This window comes from Caretta caretta, chromosome 1, assembly GCF_965140235.1.
Source record: "Caretta caretta isolate rCarCar2 chromosome 1, rCarCar1.hap1, whole genome shotgun sequence".
In the NCBI taxonomy this organism is placed as follows: Eukaryota; Metazoa; Chordata; order Testudines; family Cheloniidae; genus Caretta; species Caretta caretta.
This window is the reverse complement of record NC_134206.1, coordinates 2,183,060-2,201,287: the sequence shown is the minus strand read 5'-3', so window position 1 is coordinate 2,201,287 and position 18,228 is coordinate 2,183,060. Positions and strand designations below refer to the sequence as shown.

Here is an 18,228-nt window from a genome sequence, read left to right as displayed (position 1 = left end):
AAATATCACTTTTTGCTGTGGCTCCCCAGCTGGTTGATGGCCTCTGGTCCAAGGCAGCTGCAGAGTGGATCCTTCAGGATGAAAGGTGTTAGTAGATGTATAAGACAAGCTGAAATTCTGAGGCCATGGGCCATAGTTTACTCAGACCCCACTGAGACAAAACTGACCTTGGAGTAAGAACTGACTAAAGACCTCAGGAGCCCGCCATGTGTGAATGCAAAGACACTGTCACCGCCTCCTCTTGCATCTCAGGGCCCTGGCTGTTGATGGGGGAGGGGGTCTGTTAGCTGACTTTTATCTGCTGGAAAGTGCTAGGGCTCCTCACCGAAGAATAATAACAATTTTTCAACATGTCCCAGACATGTTCTAGAATGCTACAACTTCTACAATGTTAGAAGTCTAAATAATAAAATGGGTGAACGAGAATGCCTCATATTAAATGAGGATATTGACATCATAGTCATCACAGAAACTGAGTGGAATGAAGATAATCATTGGGATACAGTAATACCAGGGCACAAAATATATCAAAAGGAGAGAAGAGGTCATGCTGGTCGGGGAGTGAGATTACATGTGAAGAAAAACATAGAATCAAATGAAGTAAAAATCATAAATGAATCAAACTGTCTCATAGAATCTATATGGATGGAAATTCCATGCTCTAATTATAAGAATATGGGGGTAGGCATATATTACTGACCACCTGATCACGATGGTGATAGTGAAGGTGAAATGCTGAGGGATATTAGAGAGGATATTGAATTTTTTTAAAAAAATCAATAATAATGGGGGATTTCAATTATCCCCATATTGACTGGGTTCATCTCACCTCAGGATGGGTTGCAGTTGACACCATAAATGACAGCTTCTGTAACAGATGACTGGGGGATATTATATTTGATTCCAATTTTTAAAAAGGGCTCCAGAGGTGATCCGGGCAATTACAGGCCTGTAAGCCTGACTTCAGTAGCGAGCAAACTGGTTGAAACTATAATAAAGAAGAATATTGTCAGACATATAGAGGAACATTATTTGTTGAGGAAGATACAACACGGTTTTGGGAAAGGGAAATCATGCTTACCAATCAAGTAGAATTCTTTGAGGTGTGCAACAAACATGTGGACCAATGGGATCCAGTGGATATAGTATACTTAGATTTTCAAAAAGCCTTTGACAAGGTCCCTCACTAAAGGCTCTTAATATAGAATGATGGGATCTATATTAGCTGTTACCACTCAAGTAGGAGAGCTCGGAGTCATTGTGAATAGTTCTCTAAAAACATCTACTCAATTTGCAGAGGCAATCAAAAAAGCAAAAAGATTGCTGGGAATAATTAAGAATGGGATAGAGAATAGGACTGAAAATACCATCTTCCCTCTGTATAATTCCATGGTACACCCACTTCTTGAATACTGAGTGCAGATGTGATTGCTCCATATCAAAAAAGTTGTATTGGAATTGGAAAAGGTTCAGTAAAGGACAAAAAAAAATGAATTGGGGTATGGAACGGATTCTGAATAAGGAGAGATTAATAAGACTGGGACTTTTCAGCTTGGAAAAGTGATAGCTAAGGGGAGATGTGATTGAGGTCCATAAAATCATGACTGGTGTAGAGAATGTAGATATGGAAGTGTTGTTTACTCCTTCTCATAACACAAGAACTAGGGGTCACCACATGAAAATAATAAGCAGTGGGTTTAAAACAAATAAAAGAAAGTATTTATTCACAGAACGCACAGTCAGCTTGTGGACCTTCTTGCCAGAGGATGTTGTGAAGGCCAAGACCATAACAGCGTTCAAAAAGAACTCATTAATTTCATGGAGGATAGGTCCATCAAAGGCTATTAGCCCGGATGGGCTGAGAGGGTAACGCTCGCCTCTGTTTGCCAGAGGCTGGGAATGGGTGACAGGGGATGAATCACTTGGAGATTGCCTGTTCTGTTCATTCCCTCCGGGATACCTGGCACTGGCCACTGTCAGAAGGCAGGATACAGGGCTAGATGGACCTTTGGTCTGACCCTGTATGGCCATTCTTATGACTTATGTTCCCTTATTCATGTGTTGTGAGAAAGAGTAAATATAAATGCCTGATCTACATTCTTCATTGATAGATTCATAGGGTTTAAAGTCAAAGGGGACCATTAGATCATCCAGTCTGACCTCCTGTACAACACAGACCATTACATTTTACCCAGTTACCCTTGTATTAAGCTCCTTGACTTGTGTTTGCCTAAGGCCTGGTCGAAACTAGGAGTTTACATCACAGAATCATAGAGCCACGGGGTGAGAAGGGACCTCAAGGGTCAGCTAGCCTGATTCCCTGCCAAGAGTCAGGACTTGTTGTATCTAACCAGGTGGCTATCCACCCTCCTTTGGAAAACCTCCAGTGAAAGAGCTTTCATTATTTTCTGAGGCACCCCTTCCATTGTCCTACTGTGCTTAAAGTTAGGAATTTTGACCGGAGAGTTAATCTAAATCTGCTCTTTTGTAGTTTGAACCCATTGCCTCTAGTCATGTGCTCTGTATTTGAGGAGCGTTATCATGTCCCCTCTTAACCTCCTTTTCTCCAAAGTAAACCGAACCAGTTCCTTTGGCCTTGGTTGATATGACTTGCATTCCATCCTTTTGATCATCTTTTTTCACTCTCCTCTGGATCGTCTCCACTTTCTTCACATCTTTCTATATAGCAGTGAAGAAAATTGGACACGGTGTTCCTTCTGAGACATAGCCAGCACCGAGTAGACTGGTACTATCACACTCCCATCACTTGCTCTCTATGCCTCTGCTAATACAACAAACCATAGAATCATAGAATATCAGGGTTGGAAGGGACCCCAGAAGGTCATCTTGTCCAACCCCCTGCTCAGAGCAGGACCAATCCCCAAGTAAATCATCCCAGCCAGGGCTTTGTCAAGCCTGACCTTAAAAACCTCAAAGGAAGGAGATTCTACCACCTCCCTAGGCAACGCATTCCAGTGAACGCATTCACCACCCTCCGACTGAAAAAAGTTTTTCCTAATATCCAACCTAAACCTCCCCCACTTCAACTTGAGACCATTATGCCTCGTTCTGTCATCTGCTACCACTGAGACAGTGTAGATCCATCCTCTTTGGAACCCCCTGAGGTAGTTGAAAGCAGCTATCAAATCCCCCCTCATTCTTCTCTTCCGCAGACTAAACAATCCCAGTTCCCTCATCCTCTCCTTAGAAGTCATGTGTTCCAGTCCCCTCATCATTTTTGTTGCCCTCCGCTGGACGCTTTCCAATTTTGCTCACATCCTTCTTGTAGTGTGGGGACCAAAACTGGACACCGTACTCCAGATGAGGCCTCACCAATGTTGAATAGAGGGAAATGATCACGTCTTATGATCTGCTGGCAATGCCCCTTCTTATAGAGTCCAAAATGCCATTGGCCTTCTTGGCAACAAGGGCACACTCTTGACTCATATCCAGTTTCTCGTCCACTGTAATCCCTGGTTCCTTTTCTGCAGAACTGCTGCCGAGCCATTCGGCCCCTAGTCTGTAGCATTGCATGGGATTCTTCCATCCTAAGTGCAGGACTCTGCGTTTGTCCTTGTTGAACCTGATCAGATTTCTTTTGCCCCAATCCTCTAATTTGTCTAGGTCCCTCTGTATCCTATCCCAACACTCCAGTGTATCTACCTCTCCTCCCAGTTTGGTGTGAAACATTGCATTTGCCTTTTTTTTTTTTTGGCAACAGTAAATACATCCACACCCTTGAGAGATGTAGCTGTGTCATCCTCACCCTGGAGTAGACAGCATCGATCCTGCTACCACCTCTAGGGGAGGTTTATTACCTACACTGGTGGGTGAACCACTGTCATCGGTGTAAGTACTGTCTGCACTGAAGTGTTATGGCCAGGCTGCTGTAGCTGCTTAAGTGGTTCTGGAGATATGGGTCGTTGGAAAATTTACCTCTTCCCTTTGCAGTTTGTTCCAATTGTTTATCATTCTTAGTGCTAAATATTTGGCCCCCAAACTGGAATTTCTCTGGCTTCACATTCCAGCCATTCGGCCTTGTGCTGCCTTTCTCTGGTAGATTACACACACCATTGTGCAGAACGTTTTTTTCACCAATGCCATGTAGTAATTTTCTATTTGCTCTCAGATCATTGATGAAAATATTGAATAGCTTCGGGCCTAGAACTGATCCTGGCAGAACACCAATCTGAGCACCCCCATTCGCTGGCAATGGCCCGTTGACATCTGCTTTCTGAGATCTGTCAGTTAGCCAGTGTTTAGTCCATTTAAAGTATGCTGTACTGATGTTGTAGAGTGTTCATTTTTTATTTGAAGGTTTTCCCATGAAATGAAATGCCTCAGATTCCCTTGATCCAACTAAACAAATACTCTCACTAAAGAATGAAATCGGGTTTGTTTGACAAAACCTGTTTACCAAAATGTTGTTGATTGTCATTAATTATATTCCTCGACATTTTTGTAATGAATCACATACCAGCTTCTCCATTGTTTCCTCACCTTGTGAAAAATTTTTAAACGTTTCCTTTTTTTTAATAGTTTACTGTTAACAGAGAATGGTCAGGAATTTGCTTTGGTGTTTTGCTCTGCTGCCGCCTGCCTCTGTACTTCTGTATCCGAATGAGACGTGTGGCTGATCTATCCCTTAGCAATTGCCTGATTGTGTACATCTGGTTCTGAATTGGATGTGTGGTTGATCTGCCAGTTGCTAACTCTGGCGTTCGTAACTCTAAGGTTCGACTGTCAATGCTGTTTAAATCCCTTGTTCCGGCACCCAGTGCCAGAGGAGAACAACAGCAGAGGGGGCTCATTACCCGGTGTGCTTCACTTAATAATTACAATGGGGTGGAGAAGCAGAAAAGTTTATTTGCAGCTGCAAACAAGGTACAGGGAGAATAGAATCTTAAATCCTGCACACCAGACCACGTCATTACACACACTTTTATATGCCTTCATGCTACAGCACTACACATTAGCCAATTTAAACTTTGCACAAATACTCTGCCTTTCTTATATGGGTTACAACAATGTTTATTTCCTGCAACCTTTAACAAGCATTCCTAGCAACTTAAACAACCAGCACATTCTGTCTGGCCTTGTAACTGTCTCCTATTACCTTTAACTTGGCGTCAGCAAACCTTACACTATAAGACATTATCTGTGGCTGCAACATTGTTTTAAGAGCAAAAGAGCTTACTCCAACCAGCCAGGCCTGAATTGTATTAAGGGGGGTTGAGAAGAAGCCCTTAGGTCTTCAGCAGGGAGACTTCCTCGACCCTTCTGGCCTTCTATCTCCTCAACTTAACTAGTGGCCATGCCCTGGGGTCTCCAGCACCCTCCTTGACAGCTAATGGACTGGAAAGTTTTTCATCGGCTCATGTGATATACTGCTTCTTTCCAACTGCAGAACAAAAGTATTTCTTGAACACATCCACTTTTTCTGTACAATTAACAAGTTTCCTTTCTACCTCTCGGAACGGGCAACTAAACCTTTTCTAGGAATTCTTTTCTTCTTAATACACTTAATAACCACCTTTTTTATTATCCTGAGCCCACCAAGCATGGATTTTTCCAGTTTCCTTCCTCAGTGTCCCCCTTCCCAGCTCTGACACCACAGAGCCTTACACCTGTGTCCCTGTTCCCATTCCTGCCCTTAACGAAACATGATTCCAATTTCCTTACCGGCATTCCCTATTCCCATTTCCGCCACCCAAACCCCCACTCACCTCCTGATTGACTGCAGACTATATAGTAACACTTGAGTTCTGCTTAGCTATACCTTAACCAATCATTTTCCTGAAATTTAACTAACCAATCCTAACATATTGTAACATGATTATGTAACCAATTATATCCCACCACCTTATTTAGTTTTCACCCAGCAAAATTAATTATACAGCAGACAGAAACAATCACAGAACCAGACAGAGATTATACAGACAAACAATAGCAAAGTGACAGGTTTCAGAGGAACAGCCGTGTTAGTCTGTATTCGCAAAAAGAAAAGGAGTACTTGTGGCACCTTAGAGACTAACCAATTTATTTGAGCATGAGCTTTCGTGAGCCACAGCTCACTTCATCAGATGTGTACCGTGGAAACTGCAGCAGACTTTATATACACACAGAGAATATGAAACAATACCTCCTCCCACCCCACTGTCCTGCTGGTAATAGCTTATCTAAAGTGATCAACAGGTGGGCCATTTCCAGCACAAATCCAGGTTTTCTCACCCTCCACCCCCCCACACAAATTCACTCTCCTGCTGGTGCTAGCCCATCCAAAGTGACAACTCTTTACATAATCAAGTCGGGCTATTTTCTGCATAGATCCAGGTTTTCTCACTTCCCCCCCACCCCCATACACACACAAACTCACTCTCCTGCTGGTAATAGCTCATCTAAACTGACCACTCTCCAAGTTTAAATCCAAGTTAAACCAGAATATCTGGGAAGTTACCTACTACAGGACAGGCCTAACAAAGAAAATAACAGAACGCCATTAGCGGTCAACTTCAGCCCCCAACTAAAACCCCTCCAACGCATTATTAAGGATCTACAACCTATCCTAAAGGATGACCCAACACTCTCACAAGTCTTGGGAGACAGGCCAGTCCTTGCCTACAGACAGCCCCGCAACCTGAAGCAAATACTCACCAACAACCACATACCACACAACAGAACCACTAACCCAGGAACTTATCCTTGCAACAAAGCCCGTTGCCAATTGTGCCCACATATCTATTCAGGGGACACCATCACAGGGCCTAATCACATCAGCCACACTATCAGAGGCTCGTTCACCTGCACATCCACCAATGTGATATATGCCATCATGTGCCAGCAATGCCCCTCTGCCATGTACATTGGTCAAACTGGACAGTCTCTACGTAAAAGAATAAATGGACACAAATCAGATGTCAAGAATTCTAACATTCATAAACCAGTCGGAGAACACTTCAATCTCTCTGGTCACGCAATCACAGACATGAAGGTCGCTATCTTAAAACAAAAAAAATTCAAATCCAGACTCCAGCGAGAAACTGCTGAATTGGAATTCATTTGCAAATTGGATACTATTAATTTAGGCTTAAATAGAGACTGGGAGTGGCTAAGTCATTATGCAAGGTAGCCTGTTTCCTCTTGTTTTTTCCTACTCCCCCCCCAGATATTCTGGTTTAACTTGGATTTAAACTTGGAGAGTGGTCAGTTTAGATGAGCTATTACCAGCAGGAGAGTGAGTTTGTGTGTGTATGGGGGTGGGGGGGAAGTGAGAAAACCTGGATCTATGCAGGAAATAGCCCGACTTGATTATGTAAAGAGTTGTCACTTTGGATGGGCTAGCACCAGCAGGAGAGTGAATTTGTGTGGGGGGGTGGAGGGTGAGAAAACCTGGATTTGTGCTGGAAATGGCCCACCTGTTGATCACTTTAGATAAGCTATTACCAGCAGGACAGTGGGGTGGGAGGAGGTATTGTTTCATATTCTCTGTGTGTATATAAAGTCTGCTGCAGTTTCCACGGTACACATCTGATGAAGTGAGCTGTGGCTCACGAAAGCTCATGCTCAAATAAATTGGTTAGTCTCTAAGGTGCCACAAGTACTCCTTTTCTTTTTGCGAATAGCAAAGTGGGAACTATAATGACAAAACAAGACAGAAGTGAGGATTTCACACCCCAGCTATTCATACGTGAGTTCTTGCCAGGCAGGATGCTATCAGACTAAGTTTCCTTTTACATTTTCTAGGCACTTCCCTTTCTCTGGAGGCGACAGGCACTATCAGGACAGGATTGTGTCCTAACAGCCCAATAGCACCTTCTTTCAATGTGACTAGTTTGGAATGTGAGGAGGTGACCGGTCGCTTCCCAGCTTATGGCTGCCTCTGCTGCTTAGCCAAAGGCCTTAGCCTAAGAACAGGGCCTCAGACTTTCACAGTAAGAGAAGGCCCTTACACCAGCAGACAGTGATTTTGATTCTTTCTTTTTTACCTCTAGAACTAGCCAAGTGATAAGAATACACCTAAATTCTTCGAGTACAGGCCTTTACCAACAGGCCTGAATATCTATATCCTAACAGCCACTACTGCAAATGAGCAAGCAGGTGAATGGGGAAGTCCAGACAGCTTGGACTCACTAGCTTGGCTTCCACTGAATTAAGGAACAATGACGGATAACCAGTATCCGCACACATGTTTCCTCCTCGTGCCTATTAAGGTGTCCCACATCATGGCATGTACGAAGTATTGACCCGTGGAGCACGGTCAAGTATGGAATGGTGTTATTTGAGCCAGTTATTCAGAATTCATTTATTTGAATAAAGAAAATGTCATTTTCCAGTGGGTGAAACGTGATCAATTTGATTCACCCGTGAGAACAGTCTCCGGTTGTGCATGTATTGTCTCATAATGGCATTGTCTCTCCTTCCAGGCATTTCTCATGTGACCACCACCCTAGACTCTGCGCACATACAGCAAGTCGAGGCAATTTACAGTAGATGCAGGCGACACTGTTCTGCCTCAAAGTTGGAGACCTTCTCTCCTACTCCATGTCAGATTCCAACACAACCGACTTCACCAACCCCTCCACCTACGTCCTGATGGGCATTCCTGGCCTGGAGGCAGCCCACGTCTGGATCTCCATCCCTTTCTGTGTCATGTACACCGTCACCCTCTTGGGGAACTTCACCATCCTGTTTATCGTGAAGACAGAGCCGAGGCTCCATGAGCCCATGTTCTATTTCCTCTGCATGCTGGCCGTCACCGACCTGGTCCTGTCTACATCCATCGTGCCCAAAATGCTGAGCATCTTCTGGTTCAATTCCAGGGAGATAGATTTTAGTTTGTGCCTCACCCAGCTCTACTTCATTCACTGCTGTATAGCGATGGAGTCTGGAATCGTCGTGGCCATGGCTTTGGATCGTTACGTGGCCATCTGTGATCCGCTGAGACATTCCACCACTCTGACCTACTGCTTTGTAGCCAAGATCGGCCTGGCCGTGGTGCTGCGTGGCAGCATTCTTGCCCTGCCCTTTCCTTTCCTGGCGAGGCAGTGGCCATATTGTAGAACCAACATCATCTCCCACACTTACTGCGAGCACATAGCTGTGGTGAACCTGGCCTGCGCTGACATACGCATCAGTAGTTATTACGGCCTCTCTGTGGCATTCTTGGTGATTGGTCTGGATGTGTCTTTTATCACTGTGTCCTATATCCAGATCCTCAGGGCCATCTTCAGCCTCCCCACAAAGGATGCCCGGCTGAAGACTTTTGGGACCTGTGGCTCCCACCTCGGTGTCATTTTAGTGTTTTATATTCCAGGTCTCTTCTCCTTCCTCACACACAGGTTTGGCCATAATGTGCCCCCGCATTTCCACATTCTCATGGCCAACATATACATTCTACTGCCCTCTATGCTAAACCCCATCATCTACGGGGTGAGGACCAAACAGGTCCGGGACAGGCTGCTCTGGCACATTATTCATATTGAATAAAGTTTACTTTTGGTGCTCTGGCTCTCAGACCAAGCTCTGTGGAGATCTGATGGTTGACATAATGCTGTGTTCTCTTCCCTGAATCAGTGACTAGAGACATTAAATCCTTCCTTTACCTTATAGTGCTATATCAACCTGACAGTCTGGGGAATCCATCGATGTACATCTCACAGGGTTCCCACATTTCTTATTGCTGGTAACTGGACACCTGAGGCCCCACACTTTTCCCCACCTCCTCCCCCGTTTGTCCTGTCCCTGTCACTCACTCCTCTCCTCCACTATCCCTATTACTCGCTGGATTGTCTCCATCCCCCTTTCTACCCCAGCTGTATCCTCTATGTGCGGGGCTGGAACCGGAGTTTCAGAAGCCTGATGAGGATCTTTCCTGCCTGTAGGATGCAGCCCCAGTTGAGCAGGGGCTGATGTGAGTTAATGACATGGTTGTGCCCCCCCCCACACACACTCTGCTGTAACTGGACATTGCCAGATCCCCTTTTCGACTCGATGTTCCAGCTGAAAATCAGGATGAAGGGGTGGTTAGTGGTGTGGAACCCTAGCATCCTTCGGTGGAAGTGATGGGAGAGCAGGGTGGAGGGTTTAGAATGGATATTAGCGTGGGGCTGACGGAGTGGGTGGTCTGCGAATGGATATTAGCATGGGACTGATGGGGGAGGACCTTGGACTGTGTAATGACATGGAGGACACACCTCTCTCTCCCCTAGCTCCTGGGCAGTTGGGTGGGGGGAAGTCCAATTTATCCCAATTCGAGAACAGCGTGTTAATCACTTCACAGCATTTCTTATGATTTTCTTTTTCAGGGGGCTTTGTAGCCTGTTCAGTTAAAACGGACACAGCCCCTTTATATTGTTTTGCCTCCAATTGATACTTTTGTTTTTCCTGCATTTGTGCATTCATATCACATTCCAATTCCTGACAAGTCTGAGTTAACGCAACCATAGCTGGGCATTGGCTATATTTTGCATCAGAGAAGTTTGTAAATCTCTTTGCATCCCCTCATTTTGCAATCTCAGCTTCTGCAGCTCCTGTTGCAAATTTTCCTTCTCATCTTTCCAGATCTCATGCTCCTCTGCAAACTTATTCACAGCCTGATACATAATCCAAACAGCAGCATTTCTCATTTGTTCCTTTTTTAGGAGTGGGAGTGCACAAGTCTGATATTTTAATAATATGTCATTCAAACACCCTTCCCTGAACAGGACAGGAACAGCGTTTGGCAGCCAGAGAACAGAGCCCAGATCCTCACATGCCTATCTCAGTAAACACCCCTCCACCATAACCGGAGGGTTCTGGGCATCCCCTTCAGCCTCGGTACGATGACCCCTCACTGTCTGCATTTGCAAACCTCGAGCCATAAATAATAGGTCAGAACTGATTCAGCACAATATGTAAATTAGTTGGTCAACACCAGTGATCCAGGATAGCAACCTCTTACCGAGAAGCCAGTCCAGAAACAGCATTCATTCAGTGGAAAAACCTATTCACATAGACATGACAGTAAACCGTCCTCTGCTATCAAATATTAACACTAGGGGGCGTTACTACCCCTGAAATGGGTCTTTCATGGCTCCCAGTGGAGAGGATGACTGTCCGACCAGTGAGAACGTCCACAAGAATTATCCGCAATACACAGGATTTCATTGAGAAGGAATTACACAAGCGGTGATGGGTTATATCAAGCACATAACTCCTGTGTTAGACAAAGCTATACATGAAGAGCTTTACAGTCCCCTAAATGAGCCTCTGTTTCACAGAGATACGCAAGCAGTTCCTGTGCGGGCCCCACGCAGTGCTGCTTGGCACGCAGAGAAGGGGGTTGCCAATTTTATATACGGCTTCTTTTCTCTTTGTCTGTTCTTCTCAGCCCTCTGGTCTGTCTCGGATGCCCTCGAGGCAAGGATTTGACTGCGTTGAGAACTGCTGGGCTCTGTGCTGAGGCAGAGAGGAATTGGCTGTGTGACGTTGCACTCCATATGCTTTATGGAAATATACTTATGAATATGAATCTGACCTTAATGGCATATGCTTTCTGTGTGAAATGCCTCTTGTCATGTGTTATTGGAAAAGGTACAATCAACTGAATGCGTTCATCCTATTTGTATGCATGTATCATTTTTATGACTGAAGGTAGGAATATGAAGTATTAACTTGTATTACTGATGTAGTCACACTAAGTGAGGGCCATGAATGGTATTTCAGGGAAATGATGGCTCCATTTAAGTCGAGCAATTGGCTGTGAATGGGTTTTGTCCTGTATGTTTGCCGGACACCTGCAAGCAGGAGGGGCAATGGGGGCCCTGCAAAGAGAGGTGTCCAAGTCAGCTGATACTGAAATCCATCTTAAACCATGTACTTCTCCATCAGGAACTGGGAGAGAGTCAAACCGAAACAAAGGACTTCCACCTTTGGATAAATATGAAACTATCCTCACAGTCTGCAGCATGTTTTATTGAAGGATCTTCAAAACACCTAGGAAAGAAAAGTCACTATGAACATGTCCCCATTACACAGATAGGCAAATTGAGGCACCAGGAGGCATAAATTTGCCGAGGTCACACAGAGATTGTGTGGAAAGAAAACAGATAGGACTCAGGAGGACCGATAGGACCCCGGAGTCCTGACTTCCCTGCCGTAACCACAGTTTCTCGTCATGCCAGAGCCACGGTTTCCATCATGCAATTCAAACTGAATGCGGTGGGTGGGTGGGAGTGCACGAAGAAGATAACTGAGGCAGGGAAGGGGGATTGATCACCTGTGCGAGGTTGGTACACTGGCTCTCCAGCCGCAATATCATTGGGATGGGGTGCAGTGAACAAGGGGTGAAATTTAAAAGGGAGAAGGGGCACAAGCCCTTCGGGAGGTGACATGGGTGCATAGAGCAAGACGTAATCAAGGGGGTGGCAAGTTAAGGTTAGGGGAAAAGCAGGTCAGGATGGGGAGGAAGAGCAGAAGTAGGAACTGCTGAGGTGAGGGCGGGACAGGCAAACTAACAATCACAAAAAGAAAAGGAGTACTTGTGGCACCTTAGAGACTAACCAATTTATTTGAGCATGAGCTTTCGTGAGCTACAGCTCACTTCATCGGACGCATACTGTGGAAAGTGTAGAAGATCTTTTTATACACAGAAAGCATAAAAAAATACCTCCTCCCACCCCACTCTCCTGTTGGTAATAGCTTATCTAAAGTGATCATTCTCCTTACAATGTGTATGATAATCAAGTTGGGCCATTTCCAGCACAAATCCAGGGTTTAACAAGAACGTCTGGGGGAGGATTGGGGTGGGAAAAAACAAGGGGAAACAGGCTACCTTGCATAATGACTTAGCCACTCCCAGTCTCTATTTAAGCCTAAATTAATAGTATCCAATTTGCAAATGAATTCCAATTCAACAGTTTCTCGCTGGAGTCTGGATTTGAAGTTTTTTTGTTGTAATATCGCAACTTTCATGTCTGTAATCGCGTGACCAGAGAGATTGAAGTGTTCTCCGACTGGTTTATGAATGTTATAATTCTTGACATCTGATTTGTGTCCATTTATTCTTTTACGTAGAGACTGTCCAGTTTGACCAATGTACATGGCAGAGTGGCGTTGCTGGCACATGATGGCATATATCACATTGGTGGATGTGCAGGTGAACGAGCCTCTGATAGTGTGGCTGATGTGATTAGGCCCTGTGATAGTGTCCCCTGAATAGAAATGTGGGCACAGTTGGCAATGGGCTTTGTTGCAAAGATAGGTTCCTGGGTTAGTGGTTCTGTTGTGTGGTATGTGGTTGCTGGTGAGTATTTGCTTCAGGTTGGGGGGCTGTCTGTAGGCCAGGACTGGCCTGTCTCCCAAGACTTGTGAGAGTGTTGGGTCATCCTTCAGGATAGGTTGTAGATCCTTGATGATGCGTTGGAGAGGTTTTAGTTGGGGGCTGAAGGTGACGGCTAGTGGCGTTCTGTTATTTTCTTTGTTGGGCCTGTCCTGTAGTAGGTGACTTCTGGGAACTCTTCTGGCTCTATCAATCTGTTTCTTCACTTCCGCAGGTGGGTATTGTAGTTGTAAGAATGCTTGATAGAGATCTTGTAGGTGTTTGTCTCTGTCTGAGGGGTTGGAGCAAATGCGGTTGTATCGCAGAGCTTGGCTGTAGACGATGGATCGTGTGGTGTGGTGAGGGTGAAAGCTGGAGGCATGTAGGTAGGAATATTCAGTAGGTTTCCGGTATAGGGTGGTGTTTATGTGACCATTGTTTATTAGCACTGTAGTGTCCAGGAAGTGGATCTCTTGTGTGGACTGGACCAGGCTGAGGTTGATGGTGGGATGGAAATTGTTGAAATCATGGTGGAATTCCTCAAGGGCTTCTTTTCCGTGGTTCCAGATGATGAAGATGTCATCAATATAGTGCAAGTAGAGTAGGGGCTTTAGGGGACGAGAGCTGAGGAAGCGTTGTTCTAAATCAGCCATAAAATGTTGGCATACTGTGGGGCCATGTGGGTACCCATAGCAGTGCCGCTGATCTGAAGGTATACATTGTCCCCAAATGTAAAATAGTTATAGGTAAGGACAAAGTCACAAAGTTCAGCCACAACTCTCCAACTCTCTTCGGCAGCTCTCCAACACGAGTTTCTACAAGCCATTACCCTATGATCCCACTGAGAGTTACCAAAAGCAACTACAGCATTTGCTCAAGAAACTTCCTGAAAAAGCACAAGATCAAATCCGCACAGACACACCCCTGGAACCCCGACCTGGGATATTCTATCTACTACCCAAGATCCATAAACCGGGAAATCCTGGCCGCCCCATCGTCTCAGGCATTGGCACCCTGACAGCAGGATTGTCTGGCTATGTAGACTCCCTCCTCAGGCACTACACTACCAGCACTCCCAGCTACCTTCGAGACACCACTGACTTCCTGAGGAAACTACAATCCATCGATGATCTTCCTGAAAACACCGTCCTGGCCACTATGGATGTAGAAGCCCTCTACACCAACATTCCACACAAAGATGGACTACAGGCCGTCAAGAACACTATCCCCGATAATGTCACGGCTAACCTGGTGGCTGAACTTTGTGACTTTGTCCTTACCCATAACTATTTCACATTTGGGGACAATGTATACCTTCAGATCAGCGGCACTGCTATGGGAACCCGCATGGCCCCACAGTATGCCAACGTTTTTATGGCTGATGTGGAACAACGCTTCCTCAGCTCTCGTCCCCTATCGCCCCTACTCTACTTGTGCTATATTGATGACGTCTTCATCATCTGGACCCATGGAAAAGAAGCCCTTGAGGAATTCCACCATGATTTCAACAATTTCCATCCCACCATCAACCTCAGCCTGGTCCAGTCCACACAAGAGATCCACTTCCTGGACACTGCAGTGCTAATAAACAATGGTCACATAAACACCATGCTATACCAGAAACCTACTCTTAAGATAAGGAGGACACTGAGGCCAGAACCCTTTTTAGCACCCACTCCTACTCAAAGCTGCCTAGAAAACCAGTGGTCATCACCCAGCCCTCCTGTGTCTGGATGCCTGAGACAAGGGAGGAGCAGAAATAGTCCCCACGTTTGCAGAGCACCTCACTGTCCAGCATCCTCCTGAGGCTGTGGATTGTCATTTGGCCAGTGCCAGGAGGAGGCTGATGAGGAGGTCTTGTCACTCAATGGGGCCCTGGAAAAGGTGTGCATATAAGAAGAGGTGTGGGGAAAAGTGCAGCCAGAACCTCCACAGGTCTCCTTCACACAGAAAAAGGGCAAGCATTGGGGATTGGAGTGAACCATTCCAAGTACACACCCATGCTCACAGCTTCATGAATAACCGCCAACCGATATCCCCGGCAGGCTGCGGGACCAGCGTGGAGTCTAGGCTGGCCCACCAAGATTCCTCATCCTCCCCCACTCTGTAGACCAAGGAGCCTGTGATTGTTGGCCATCCCCAGAAGCTGGGATGTCCGACCATCTTACTGCTCGGCCCTGAATACAGTCCTGAGCTTGACTTTTTGCTGCCCCTCCCTGACTGAGGAACTGGGGCTCATAACTGACTGTCTGCTGCTTGGCTCTCAACACAGGCCCAAGGCATAGACTCTTTGCTGCCCTGCCCTAATGGAGGGCTTGGACTCGTAACTGTTTGCTCCTGAAGGCAGTCTTGTCATGGGCTCAGTTCTGATGGAGAGACCATGGAGACAGCATGGAAGCACAAGGACTCCTGTGTTCTGTCTGCCATTCTATGTGTGTCCTTGGCCAAGTCACATCTCCCTGTACCTCAGTTTAGCTATATGTAAAATGGGGATATGTTCATCGTGACTTTCCCTTGCAAGGTGTTTTGAAGATCCTCCAATGAAAGATGCTACATGGCATTATGACAGTTACTAATGAGAATTACTGATCTCTGATCCCTTAGCGACAGCCCCATGTGCCTGCAGAAAGTGTTTGTATCAACTCTCAGTCATCTGTCTTCATATCTCTGTCTACTCTCTATCCATCCGTCCTGGGCATTTACAGGGTATCAGACCCTACGGAGATCAAGTCATTATCCCTAATTTTCTTGCTAATCAACTATAATTTTTAAATATACACAAATACACAGAGTAGCCAATTATGCTGTGACTCAGCACAGAACCCAAGAGTTCTCATCTCCCTTTGGGAAGGTCCCTTAATTACTGTTTACTCCGAAAACTGTATAAATAGCGAACAAGTGCAGACAGGCTTGTCTCCACCCTCTTTGCACTCAGATGCTCTTTTCTCCATTAAAGGCTGAGTGAACCCAACTGGGATTGCACAGAGCTCCATTATAAACGGTGCACAGCTCTGTGTCGTCTGTCGGCGTGGGATGCTGCTGCAGCTGCTGGGGTGAGTGGGGTGTGGGTCACGGTGACCTGAGGGGGATTCCCAGGGAAGACATTTCTCTCTCAGAATTCACAGGTACCCAGCAATTGGTGCTTGAGAAACCCTGTGCAACTTGGGTGTGATGGAAAAGAGAATAGGTCTGTTATCCTTTCTGCTCTGCACAGACATTAAACATTCCAGGGCCTTGCCACAGGAGATGAGTTTCCTCCCATATCATGGGCCAAAATGTCCCTGTATGTTGTGCCCCTGAAGCTGATGGCCTCCAGCCCCAAGGGGGCTGCATTTCAGTGGCACAGTGGATCCTCAGGATTAAAGGTATTAGTAGATGTACAATACAAAGGCCAAATTCTGATGCTGTGGCCCATATGTTGGCCAGTCCCCACTGAGGAAAAAATCTCCTTGGAGTAAGAACTGAGTAAAGACCTCAGGAGGCAGCTGAGTGTTAATGCACAGAGACTCTTACCTCCTCCTATTGCATTTCAGGTCCTTGGCTGTTAACAGGGTGGCTGTTACCTGACTTATATCCTGGAAAACATGGAGGTCCTCGGGCTTCTAACTAGAATAATTATAAAAAAATGTCAACATAGAGAAGACATCTTCTCTCCTAGCTTTATTCCAGAAGTTGCCTGATCTGTTCTGTCTGAACTTTTTTTAAAAGAAGGTTAAGCCAGAAGCAGATGCCCACCATGATACATTTCAGGTTAATGTTTGGCAAACTTATAAGCAACTGAAAATGAGGACTTCTAATTCCACGAGTCAGACACACTACACTAAAGGCGGTGACACCAGCACCAACTACAATGCCAATCCATTTGTGAAACCCACTCAGTGACATTGAAACAGTCACTGTAATTCAATGTTCCCTTATACTTGTGTTATGAGACACAGTAAATATACATTCCGAATATAGGTTCTTTGTGGATAGGTTCATAGGGTTTAAAGATGGAAGAGACCATTCAGGTGTTATTCAGGGTGTGAATAACACCCATTTAACACCCATTCAGGGTGTTATTCAGGAGGTCATCCATTCTGAGATCCACAATCTCTGTTTGACAAAGGCCCTGTCTACATTAGAATTTCATATCAGAGAATCATAGAGACACATGGTGAGAGGGGATCGCAAGGGTCGTATAGTCTAACCCACTGCTAAAATTCAGGATTTGTTGCATGTAAACCATTCAGGACAGATAGCTATCCTGCCTCCCTTGGAAAACCTACAGAGAAGGAGCTTCTACAACCTCCCAAGGCATGTATCCTGGTGTCCTACTGTTCTCAGAGTTAGGAAGTTCCTCCTGATATTTAATCTAAATCTGCTGTGCTGTAGTTTGAACGCATTGCCCTCTGCAGGAAGAGAGAACAACTTTTCTCCTTTTTTATGGCAGCCTTTCAAGTATTACATAAGAATATAAGAACATAAGAATGGCCATATGGGGTGAGAGCAAAGATCCATCTAGCCCAGTATTCTGTCTTCTGACAGTGGTCACTGCCAGGTACCCCAGAGGGAATAAACAGAACTGGGAATCATCAAGTGATCCATACTCTGTCACCCATTCCCAGCTTCTGGAAAACAGAGGCTAGGGACACCATCCCTGCCCGTCATGGGTAATAGCCATTGATGGACCTATTTGAAGACTGCTATCATATCCACCCTTAACCTCCTGTATTCCAAAATAAACATACAAAGTTCTTTCAGCCTTTGCTTGTATGCATTACATTCCGTCCCTTGGATCATCTTTGTCACTCACCTCTGGACCATTTCCAGTTTCTCTACATCCTTCTTGTACATTGGTGACCAAAATTGGACACAGTGTCCAGCTCAGGCCTCCAGTTGAGATCTAACCAGTGCCAAGTTGAGTTGTACTATCACCCACCATGACTTGC

The 18,228-nt window shown here is 45.4% G+C and overlaps 1 protein-coding gene across 1 annotated transcript; it reads left to right on the top strand.

Annotated features, from left to right (window-relative positions):
* The first annotated feature begins 8,541 nt into the window (after positions 1-8,541).
* LOC142071052 (olfactory receptor 52D1-like) lies at positions 8,542-9,486 on the top strand. The gene has a single exon (XM_075125300.1). It carries the CDS (start codon positions 8,542-8,544, stop codon positions 9,484-9,486), a length of 945 nt encoding a protein of 314 aa, XP_074981401.1.
* Positions 9,487-18,228: the final 8,742 nt, after the last annotated feature.

Bases quoted from the DNA above. Each gene is read 5' to 3' on its own strand.
- LOC142071052 (XM_075125300.1), top strand. From the start codon at position 8,542: ATGTCAGATTCCAACACAACCGACTTCACCAACCCCTCCACCTACGTC.